The sequence below is a fragment of the Loxodonta africana genome, chromosome 2, assembly GCF_030014295.1.
Source record: "Loxodonta africana isolate mLoxAfr1 chromosome 2, mLoxAfr1.hap2, whole genome shotgun sequence".
In the NCBI taxonomy this organism is placed as follows: domain Eukaryota; kingdom Metazoa; phylum Chordata; class Mammalia; order Proboscidea; family Elephantidae; genus Loxodonta; species Loxodonta africana.
The window spans coordinates 197230180-197241987 of record NC_087343.1 but is presented as its reverse complement, the minus strand read 5'-3'; the positions used below and the strand labels follow the sequence as shown (position 1 = coordinate 197241987).

Below are 11808 nucleotides of genomic sequence, written 5' to 3'. Positions count from 1 at the left end.
GAGATTCCATCTCCAATAAGGCCGGCATTAATCCAAAAAACACAAAATAATAAATGTTGGAGAGGTTGTGGAGAGACTGGAACACTTATATACTGCTGGTGGGAATGTAAAATGGTACAACCACTTTGGAAATCAATTTGGCGCTTCCTTAAAAAACTTGAAATAAAACTACCATATGATCCAGCAATCCCACTCCTCGGAATATACCCTAGAGAAATAAGAGCCTTCACAAAAACAGATATATGCACACCCATGTTTATTGCAGCTCTGTTTACAATAGCAAAAAGCTGGAAGCAACCAATGTGTCCATCAACGGATGAATGGTTAAATAAATTGTGGTATATTCACACAATGGAATACTACGCATCGATAAAGAACAGTGACGAATCTGTGAAACATTTCATAACATGGAGGAACCTGGAAGGCATTATGCTGAGCGAAATTAGTCAGAGGCAAAAGGACAAATATTGTATAAGACCACTATTATAAGATTTTGAGAAATAGTATAAACTGAGAAGAACACATACTTTTGTGGTTACGAGGTGGGGAGGGAGGGAGGGTGGGAGAGGGTTTTTTACTGATTAATTAGTAGATAAGAACTGCTTTAGGTGAAGGGAAGGACAATACTCAATACATGGGAGGTCAGCTCAACAGGACTGGACTGGACCAAAAGCAAAGAAGTTTTCGGGATAAACTGAATACTTCAAAAGTCAGCGGAGCAAGGGCGGGGGTTTGGGGACTACGGCTTAAGGGGACTTCTAAGTCAATTGGCAAAATAATTCTATTATGAAAACATTCTGCATCCCACTTTGAAATGTGACGTCTGGGGTCTTAAATGCTAACAAGAGGCCATCTAAGATGCATCAATTGGTCTCAACCCACCTGGAGCAAAGGAGAATGAAGAACACCAAGGGCACATGATAACTAAGAGCCCAAGAGACAGAAAGGGCCACATGAACTAGAGACTTACATCATCCTGAGACCAGAAGAACTAGATGGTGCCCAGCTACAACCGATGACTGCCCTGGCAGGGAGCACAACAGAGAACCCCTGAGGGAGCAGGAGATCAGTGGATGCAGACCCCAAATTCTCACAAAAAGACCATACTTAATGGTCTGACTGAGACTAGAGGAATCCCGGCAGTCATGGTCCCCAAACCTTCTGTTGGCCCAGGACAGGAACCATTCCCGAAGACAACTCAGCAGACATGAAAGGGACTGGACAGTGGGTAGGAGAGAGATGCTGATGAAGAGTGAGCTAATGATATCAGGTGGACACTTGAGACTGTGTTGGTATCTCCTGTCTGGAGGGGGGATGGAAAGATAGAGAGAGTTGGAAGCTGGCAAAATTGTCACGAAAGGAGAGACTGGAAGGGGCTGACTCATTAGGGGGAGAGCAAGTGGGAGAATGGAGTAAGGTGTATATAAACTTATATGTGACAGTCTGACTTGATTTGTAAACGTTCACTTGAAGCTCAATAAAAGTTAATAAAAAAAAAAAAAAACTTGAAATAAAACTACCATATGATCCAGCAATCCCACTCCTTGGCATATGCCCTAGAGAAATAAGAGCCTTCACACGAACAGATATATGTACACCCATGTTCACTGCAGCACTGTTTACAATAGCAAAAAGATGGAAGCAACCAAGGTGCCTATCAACGGATGAATGAGTAAATAAACTATGGTATATTCACGCAATGGAAAATCACACATCAGTAAAGAACAATGATGAATCCGTGAAACATTTCATGACATGGAGGATCTGGAAGGCATTATGCTGAATGAAATTAGTCAGCTGCAAAAGGACAAATACTGTATAAGACTACTATTATAAGAACTTGAGAAATAGTTTAAACAGAAAAGAAAATATTCTTTGATGGTTACAAGAGTGGAGAGGGAGGAAAGGAGGGAAAGGGGTTTTCACTAATTAGATAGTAGATAAGAACTATTTTAGGTAAAGGGAAAGACAACACAATACAGGAGAGGTCAGCACAACCGGACTAAACCAAAAGCAAAGAAGTTTCATGAATAAACTGAATGCTTCGAAGGCCAGCGTAGAAGGGGCAGGGGCTTGGGGACCATGGTTTCAGGAGACATCTAAGTCAATTGGCATAAGAAAATCTATTAAGAAAACATTCTGCATCCCACTTTGCAGAGTGGCATCTGGGCTCTTAAATGCTAGCAAGTGGCCATCTAAGATGCATCAATTGGTCTCAACCCACCTGGAGCAAAGGAGAATGAAGAACACCAAAGACATAAGGTAATTATAAGCCTAAGAGGCAGATCGGGCCACATAAAGCAGAGACTACATTAGCCTGAGACCAGAAGAACAAGATGATACCCGGCTACAGCTAACGGCTGTCCTGACAAGAAACACAACAGAGAACCCCTGAGGGAGCAAGAGATCATTGGATGCAGACCCCAAATTCACATAAAAAGACCAGACTTAAAGGTCAGACTGAGACTAGAAGGACCCCAGAGAGGTCATGGTCCCCAGACCTTCTGTTAGCCCAAGACTGGAACCATTCCCAAAGCCAACTCTTCAGACAGGGATTGGACTGGACTATGGGATAGACAATAAAACTGGTGAAGAATGAACTTTTTGGATCAAGTAGACACATGAGACTATGTTGTCATCTCCTGTCTGAAGGGGAGAGGAAAGAGTAGAGGGGGTCAGAAGCTGGCCGCATGGACATGAAAAGAGAGAGTGGAGGGAAGCAGTGTGCTGTCTCATTACAGGGAGAGCAATAAGGAGTATATAGCAAGGTGTTGGTAAGTTTTTGTATGAGAATCCAATTTGATTTGTAAACTTTCACTTAAAGCACAATAAAAATTAAAAAAAAAAAAAAGTTTAAATGTTCTTTTGTGTGCTACTCAAAATCCTCTCCTGCACATACCACTGACCCAGGACATGCCCCAGTCACCTCACTTTTATCACACTGGTTTTAAGTGTGTATCTAAGTGCCCACCTTCCCCAACAGTTTAGGGGGCGGGAGCTGAGTGTGAAGTCACACTGTCCCGAGCACCGAACACTGAGCTCCCAGTGGCCTATATGTTTAAAATAAAGACGTAGAAGATCCCTTCCTCCCTTTCAGCTCAGGCCATCCTGGAGTGCATGGGTTCTAGCTGAATGATGTTGAACAACCATTTCGCCTTTCATAGCCTCAATTTTCTCCGCGGTAAAATGGGAATGATCATGCCTGCGTCACTGTATTGTTGGGGGTAGTCAGATGATGGGTGTCAAAGTACCTAGAACTACACAAATGAATTAATTCACTCACCCATTTAACAGGCAATTATTAAGTGCGGTTTTTTAAGCCTGTGCAAGGAGCCCTGGTGGCGCAGTGGTTAAGCGCTCTGCTGCTAACCAAAAAGTTGTTGGTTCGAACCCACCAGCCGCTCAGCGGGAGAAAAATGTGGCAAGGTGCTCCTATGAAGATTACATTACAGCCTAGGAAGCCGCATGGGGCAGTTCAACGCTGTCCTGTAGGGTCGCTATGAGTCCGAATCGACTGGACGGTAACGGATTTGGTTTCTTTTAACCTACAGGACAGTTACTACAACTTTATACCCGCTCCTCTGGCAGGTCTCATCCCTCGGATTCCGGGGAGGAGGAGGCGCCTCCCCACGAGGCTCATTCTCCCACGAACTACGGGTGGTGACCTTATGCAAGATGGCGCAGGCAGCCTCAGGGGCTAATGCGGCGGCGCCGACTCCGCATGCCCTCTGACCTGCTGGCAGCGGACGGAGACGAGCCGGGCGCCGCCATATTGGCTGTTGTCCTGTGAGGGGAGAGGCGGCGGCGGCGGCGGTGGCGGCGGCGGGAGTGGAGCGAGGTAGCAGCGTTAGGAGCAGCATGACTCGGAGGCGGAGTAGGCCCAGCGGCGGCGCGGGCCGGCGCGAGCGGGCGCGAGTGCCGGGGCCTCAGAAGCCCCAGGCGCCCGAACCCCCGCCGCCGCCGAGCCTGGACGCGGGAGTGGGTGCCGGGCCCCCGGAGGTGCCGGCGCCTGCGGAGCCCGACCGCGACGACCCCAGGCAGGAAGATGAGCCCAAGCTGGTGCCTGGCCCGCAGGTAGGAGCGAGCGAAGCGGCTCCGGCTACTCGGGCGCTTTCGCATCCCCGGAGCGGAGTCGGTGCCAGGGCGGAGTTGGGATGGACCATTCTCCCCGGGCTGGGGCTGGAGCCTACCCCCAGGTCCGCAGCTGAGGCTTTCTTCTCCAAGGCGGGAGTGCAGGCTGGACCCAACTCCATGCCGAGGCATGGTCCATCCTCCCAAGACCAGACTGAAGCTGCCAGCCGCAACCGCCCTGCCGCCTCCGGGCTGGAGTAGAGGCTAACCGTTCTGCTCATACACCCACATTGGGGCTGGCTCTGATCCTGGGGCTACGATTCAGCCCTCTGCCCACCTTCCCCTGGGCCCACCTGCTCCCCCACCCACAGGTCTTGGGAGGGGCATCTGTGGGCGAAGGGTCCTGGAAGGCCGGCTGCAGCCTATTCCTGTCCCCCAGGGAGCAGCTCCACCCCTTCCCCTGCACTGCCTGCAGCCCCTGCCCCCTCAGCAGCTGTGCCCCCAGCATGTCTCCTGGGACCTCCCTCCTCTCCCTGCCCAGCTGAACAGCTGGAGCAGACAGACAGCTTGGCTGCCAGGAAGACTATTTGGTGGGGCTCCTGCACTGAGGTGGAAACCCAGCAAAATCTCTCCTTCCTCCTCTCGGTACCCTGGCCCACCCCGACCCTCAGGTCCCTGGGCTTGGCGAATCCTGCTGAGAGTGAGCAGTAGGAGTATTCCCCAAAGCTTCCAGCTTGCTACCTGGAAGGTTACTTTCTTTTGAGCAAAGGAAATAATGGGGGGCACCCTGTCAGTGTTCACTGAGAGGCCGGGGAGGCACGGGCCACAGTTGCTCTGGGAGGGTTGTGGCACCCTGGGATGGGTGGCTCGCCCTAAGCTTGCTCTGACAAAAGAGTTTTGAGTTGGTCTTTTGGCTGAGCCTGCCAAGGAAGGCAGGTTCCTGCAGGAGACTTGGAGGGTCGGATGCAGCGCCGGATGAGGATGAGGCGTGGCGGAAGATGCGTTTGGCTCTGCAGACACTGCATCGGGCAGCAGGGGACTCTGGGAGGCTGGTGCAGCCAGAAGGCATGGCTCTTGACAGCTTTCTAGTAGAATCTCTGGAGTTGTGCATGTGAGTGGGGATGTCATTTGGGGTACCATTCCCAGAAAGCCTTCCCTGACCTCCCCAGTTGCATCAGGTGCCCCTTCTATGCCCATGGCCCTCTGTACTTCCCTCTGGTAGCATCCCCAATTCTGTGATGAAATGTTCTGTTGATGTGTCTGTCCCCCACTCTGGACTGTGAACTCCACAGGGGCAAGGACTATGTCATCTAGCTCTGATCCTCCATGCCTAGCTGACACAGGGTAGAAAATAACTAGATGAATGAGAGGGAAAATGAGTCAGTTGAGAATCTGTGCTTACTGTAACCAGTTTTGATGCTGGTCTCCTTTGTGTCTCAAATCACAATAAGAAGGGTTTTAATTAATGAATATGTCATACTTACTGAGTGTCAGAATCAACATCTTCATGCCCACCCCCACCTCCTGCCCTGGGCTGAGTCTGGTGTAAAGGATACTCTAACCTCCCCCAGGTTGGACCCCACCCCCACTAGGTCTGGGGTGGGACCTTGAGACTGCTTCCCTCTCTAGCCTTCTCTTTCCGTACTCGTCTGTGTCTCCCCCTTTTCCCCCAGTCCTGTTATCCAGAGGGAGGAGTAGGGGAAGGGAGAGCCAGGGAGTTGTTGTCTTCTCCTTCCTATTCACCCATTCAGACCATACAATACTTTCAGGGTCCCTCCTACTTCTGGTTCCACTTAGCCAACCTATAGTGTTCATTGTATAGAGGAGCCAAAAAACTTGACTTAACTATTCAGCTTTCATTTAGGATACGACTTTCCCGAGAACTATAACCTTTATTAACTTGTCTGACATCTAGGTTCCTACCATGTTCTGTCTACTCCACTGCTTTACCTGCCCATTCATTCATTTATTCATGCCAGGCACTTTACATATCTTCTAATCTCATCGCCTCATCATTTAGCACCATTGTAATGAACTAATTATTGGTGCGATTGTTGTCTTTGCTACATAAACTCTGAGAATGCAGGAACCATGTCAGTCACCATTGTACCCCTATACCTGGTGATTAACAAATGCTAATGAATGAGCTGAAGGATATAAATATTACTACCCCATTTTACAGATGAAGAAACAGAAACTCAGACTAAATATTTACCCAGAATGACTCCTGCCATAAGTCTTAGACCAAAAAAAAAAAGACACTCTTGTGTACTTTGGGGACTTTAACAAGGCATTTTTAACTGACAAGCTCTGAATTCTCCTTCCTGATTGTGCCCCACTTTATTGCTGAGGGGGCTGGATGCCAGAAACAGGCTGTCGTGCCCTGGTGAAAAGCACCCACTGAAGGGGTTGGGGTCAGTCACTGCCCTACCCACTGGCATCCTTTGGTGAGCATCTTCTGGCTTCCACCACCACTTGGAACCCTGTCTTATGTACGTAGTGTAAGAAAGTAAGGTGAGAGTCAGTGCCATATACCAAACTTAACCCACAGGTAGCAAATAGGACCAGTTCCAGTGCACAGACATGTTTAATGTGTTACCTCACACATCGTTTGGTTTAATTTGAGCCACAGTTTAAAAAATCAAAAGATTTCTCACAGATCTGGATTTGTATGATCTCAAAACTGATGATCTAGTGATGCTGGGCCACGTTTGCCCCTCCCCCCCACTCCCCACCGTAGTAGTCTACAGTCTGTGCGCAGCATCTGCCCCTTTTAAATAACATGTGCTCCCTAGGCCACTCCTCTTCCGTCCAGTCCACTTCCCTCATTTGCATAACCAGTACACATTTAACAGGAGCCTTGGTGGCACAGTGGTTAAGCACTTGGCTGCTATCCAAAAGGTCGGCAGTACAAATGCACTAGCCACTCTGAGAGGGAAATATCTGGCAGTCTGCTTCCATAAGGATTTACAGCCTTTGAAACCCTATTGGGGCAGTTCTACTCTGTCCAGTAGGGTCACTATGAGTCACAATTGACTCCGTGGCAATGGGTTTGGTTTAGTTTTTTGGTACACATTTAAGCGCAGGACCCCGAGCTAACTGGGACCCCAAAAGTCCTCATTTTCAATTGTTCAGGCCACTAAACCACATTGATCTGTTTACTAAGAACCCAGACCCCTCGCCCGCCTTTACTTCACAAGAAAACAATTACTGCCTTATTAGCAAAAAAAAAAAAAAATTTTTTTTAAGCAGTTGAAGGAAGCAGTGGGGAATAGTGTTTGGTGGTTCCAAACTTGGGTTGAACTCCCCACCTTAGCCTCCTTCTGGCTTATAATTTTGGGCAAGTTTTTTGTTCCTCTGAGCCTCGTGGGCAACTACACGAGAGGATGTGAAGCTTCCCACATGGCACCTTGTACAAAGAGGCTTCTCAAGCACTAGCGGGAGTGGGAGGTGGCATGTGGCAGAAGCTGTGCCCAGGTAGCCAGCGAAAGCCTGAGTGTTCTCACCTGCTTACTCACTGGTTGTCATTAAGTGTCTCTTGGGCCCTTCAGCTTTGTAATCCAGGTACACACTCAGTAAAGGCCCCCAGGAGACTTGCTAGAATGGAAACCCACAGTTGGCGGGGGGCTGGCCTAATCCTCCCCTTCCCCACCTCTTGTTCTCCACCTCTGATCTCTCCAGCATCCCCTAGGACTTGGGCCAGTTTCCTTTGAAGGGACTGTAGAGACCTGGTTCTCCCACTGCTAAGAGTAGACCTGCCTCCTCAGGAATTGGAGCAGTACCCTTACTAAAACCATCTCATGTTTAATTTGTTCAGCCAGCATTAAACTATCTCTATGCCAAGGCCTTTATTAGGGGTACAAAGATGAATGAGATAGTCCCTACCCTGAGGGACCTCCCCCTTAGAATCCTGCCTGCCTAGCCTGTGCCACTTTCATTGCAAGTAGGAGGAAGTGACCCTGAAGGATGCCTGCCACCTGACTCTTGTAGCAAGCCAAGAGAATGACTGTGTAGAAAAATCAAAAGGACTTTGAAGGTAGACTTACCTCAGATTTTAAAAAATTTTTATTTCCTTAATATGTCCCAGAACAATAAGCTTTATTACCATGTCTGATATCCAGATGGACCTGGGTTAGGATCCTACTACCTTTACATGGAGCCCTGGTGGCATAGTGGTTAATAGCTCAGGCTGCTAACCAAAAGGTCAGCGATTCAAATCCACCAGCCACTCCTTGGAAACCTTATGGGGGCAGTTCTACTCTGTCATATAGGGTCAACTCGATGGTGCACAACAACAGCCTTCACTTACCACACCTAGACTTTTTGAGAGCAAGGACTATGCTTTATTCATTTTGTGGGTATTGCGCATGGTCCTTAGGTGCTCGATAAATGCCTTAAACCAAACTACAACAACAGAAATAAATTAGGTTTCTACCACTTTATTCTTACCTGCCCCCACTGCTTGGCCAGGCTGGCAGCTATGCATTCCTTTAGGCCATACATTGCGCACATGCGCCCCCTAGGCTTCCTCTTGCCTGGAGTCCATGTATTCTGCGAACAGTAACCAACACCTGATCTCTGCAGGCCGTGTGCTAGCTGGAAATGAAGAAGTGAATCAGATGGGTCCCTGCCCCCAAGGAGTTCATGGTGTAGAGAACATGTATATAAACAATTGTAATAATGCTAGACAAGGGTGTACCATTGGCTTCCTCTGATTTAAGATTCAAATCCTAGATCCTAGCAAGTGGCTTAGGAAATGTAAAATGACAATGATGCCAGGCTCACAGGGTTAATGGTAGGGTTAGACAAGTAACATATGGAAAGCACTTAACACAAGTGGTAGCCACAGTTAGGATGAATGCTTGGTGCTGAGAATGCACAGACGATGACACCCTAGAGAAGGCTTTTCAGAGCTGAGTCTTCAAGGATGAGTTGTTCCTCCAGAGGATAAGGTGAGAGAAAGGGGTCTAAACAAAGGAAGTGACATATGCGAAGGCCCAGAGGCAAGGAACTGGCCGGCACATTTGGAGAGTCCGGAGAGATGAGGCTGGAGAGGTTAGCAGGGTTCTTGAAAACCACACGGAAAGGTTGGGACTTCATCCTGCAGGCAGCGAGGCACTGGTGAAAGATTTTAAGTAGGGAAGTAGGCGTGATGTACTTCAGTAAGTTCCCTGATAGCTTGTGAAGGAGTGATTCTGAGGGGAGAGGCATCTGTGATTGCGTGACACATCCTCCCTCCCCCGGGCCTAATAAATCATCAGAATTCCCTGGGCTTGGCTGACCATGTTCTTGATCAACAGAACAGCAGCTCCAGGCCCAGAACCCAGGGATCTGCTATGGAATTGCCCCAAGTGATTCCGATATGTGCCTGGGTCTGGGAGCTGCTGAGTTGTGGGTGCTGTGGGAATCTTTGCAGAGAGAGGCTTATGATACTCTTGCAAAGAATTGGTCTTTCCAGGAGGGGAGCTTTTCCATAAGCAAGAATGGAAATAACCTTTGTTTAAAAAAAAAAGAAAGAAAACCTCTCCCAGTTTTCTAGTTGTTGCCCTATTAATGATACCCTCCACCTGATAACCTTCAAAACACATACTCGTGCCTATTAGATGCTGCACCCACTGCCAAATGACTAGAATTAGGGAGAATCTGGGGACACAGGCTCTGCCCTTGAAAATCTCACAGTGTGTGGAGAAGACAGATTTGTCAACAACTAGAATACATGTGATAAGCACTGATCTAGAGCAGTAGAATAGATAGCTACCATCAAGCTGACTCTGACTCATGGTGACCTTATGTGCAACAGAATGAAACGTTACCCGGTCCTGCACCATCTTCACGATCACCAACATGTGCAAGTCCATCAAAGTCCATCATTGTGGCTGTTAAGCACTACTATAGACATATGTTCAAGTGTTATGGGATCCCAGAGCAAAGCACAATTTATTCAGCCCGTGGCCTTGGGAGAACGTAACACCTAATCTGAGCCTACGAAGAAAAGAAGGAAGAGGCAAAGAGAACGGCACAAGTGAAGGTGTGAATACCTCACGTATTAGGGAAAATGAATAATAAATGATCCTTTGCAGCAAGAAGTGCAGAAGCAGAAAAGAGGACTGTGGAGAGGCATTCTTACATTCTGGGAAGGGCCTGTGTTTGCACCCTTCCGATCTCAGCAGCTCTGTGCCCATGTTCCTGCCTTCATCCTTCAAACTCCAGGCAATTCCCAGCTGAATGGCTCCAAGCTCATGCAGCCTGTGGCTAAACATGCTGCAATTCTGTAGGTCATCTCTCCTTTATTCCCCACCTGAGTTGTTTAGCTCCCCAGCCCCGCCTTGTGGTTTCCCCCTCCATTCTGAAATGAGTAGATATATTTATTTACTTTGAAAAGTGATATAAGGAAGCTAAGGCAGAAAGAAGGGGACTGAGGGACTGCAAACAGTGAAGGTTCTTATTTAGGAAGTTGTTGCAGGAAGCATGGGCTTGGGGGTTAGAACAAGCCTTGAAGATCACCTGTTTAGTTTTCTGTCCTGTGCTTCAAGTAATAACTTTGGATTGGGCAAGTCTTACTTAGTAAGTTTCCCTGTCATTTTTTCCAGGGCAGAAGAGGAAAGAAACTAACGGGTATTGAGCACCTACTGTGTGCCAGACCCAGGCCAGGTATTTTACATAATTTATTTCCTTCTGTCCTCACAACTCTGTGAAGTATGGTTTTATTCCCATTTCATAAATGAAGAAATTGAGGCCGAAAGAAATTGAGTGATATTCCAAGATGATACTGAAAATGGCAGAACCAGGATTGAACTCACAACTGTCTGTCTTCAAAGTTCATACTCTTCCACCCATGAGAAGCTTGTGCTGGGGATGCAGAGTAGTAGGTGGGAGCTCTGCCTGAGGATCTAGGTAGATAAACAACAGTTTAGGCCTTCCTGTGGGTGATTGCACCCAGGAAGCAGTTCAACAGATGAGCTAGCCTTGAAGTGTGGAGGTCCCTGGGGTCAGAGAGACTCATTGCCTTGGCCTTGGAAGGACCTGCATTGACTGCCTGAGTGGGAGTTGGGGCACTGACTAGGGCTTGTGTTGCCTCCCTCAGAATTAACTGCAGCTCTGACTGTCAGCATTGGAGTGGTCTGAGATTCTTAGCACCAGTGCCCTCTCATCTGTGACTCTGAGTGACACAGCCATGCTTTCAGTGTAGCATGTTAGAAAGGGGCTGATTCGACTGTTTCAAATTCTATCCTTTGTGTAGAGCAGCTGAGACATAAGCCAAATGGGCTTTAACCTTATTCATTGAATGCCTGTTACATGCCAGGCCCAAACCACGCCTAGGTCCTGGGAACACTTCAATGACCAAGATCTGCTCCCTGTCCCCAGGGGACTGGGGGGCAGACAGGATACAGCCATGGCACAATGTGATAGGTGCTATACTAAAAGAATTAGTTCTACTTACCCTGGCCCAGAAAAACTTTTGTTGACCAGTGACCAGGGTCTTAGGAAATGAATAGGAATTTGCCCAAGAGAAGAGCTGAGGTGTTGAAATTTTAATGGTCAAAGTGTATCTGAGGAACAGCATGAGTAGAACCTAAGGTTCTCAGGTGTTAAAGTGGAAGTGAAGAATGGAGAGGTTAGCTGGGGCCAAGTCATGAATGCCAGGGGGCAGAGGGTCCCATGGTAGTGAATTCATTACAAACTAATCATGAGCAGTGCTCAGCCAGGGGGCCTGCTCCATATGCTGGTGATGGGAGT

General features: G+C 48.1%; 1 protein-coding gene across 19 annotated transcripts in view; it reads left to right on the top strand.

The window, feature by feature from the left end:
* Nucleotides 1-3843: 3843 nt before the first annotated feature.
* FAM193B (family with sequence similarity 193 member B) overlaps nucleotides 3844-11808 on the top strand; it is a 32555-nt gene continuing 24590 nt past the window's right edge. For 4 of the 19 annotated variants that reach the window (XM_064279218.1, XM_064279210.1, XM_064279205.1 and 1 more), the window contains exons 1-3: nucleotides 3961-4074; nucleotides 4225-5182; nucleotides 10662-10722. Coding sequence is in view for 4 of the 19 variants with exons in the window: in XM_064279204.1 (XP_064135274.1) it covers nucleotides 3859-4074 (216 nt within the window). In the remaining 15 variants the exon portion in view is untranslated. The other 15 variants (XM_064279204.1, XM_064279202.1, XM_064279203.1 and 12 more) reach the window with 7 other exon arrangements.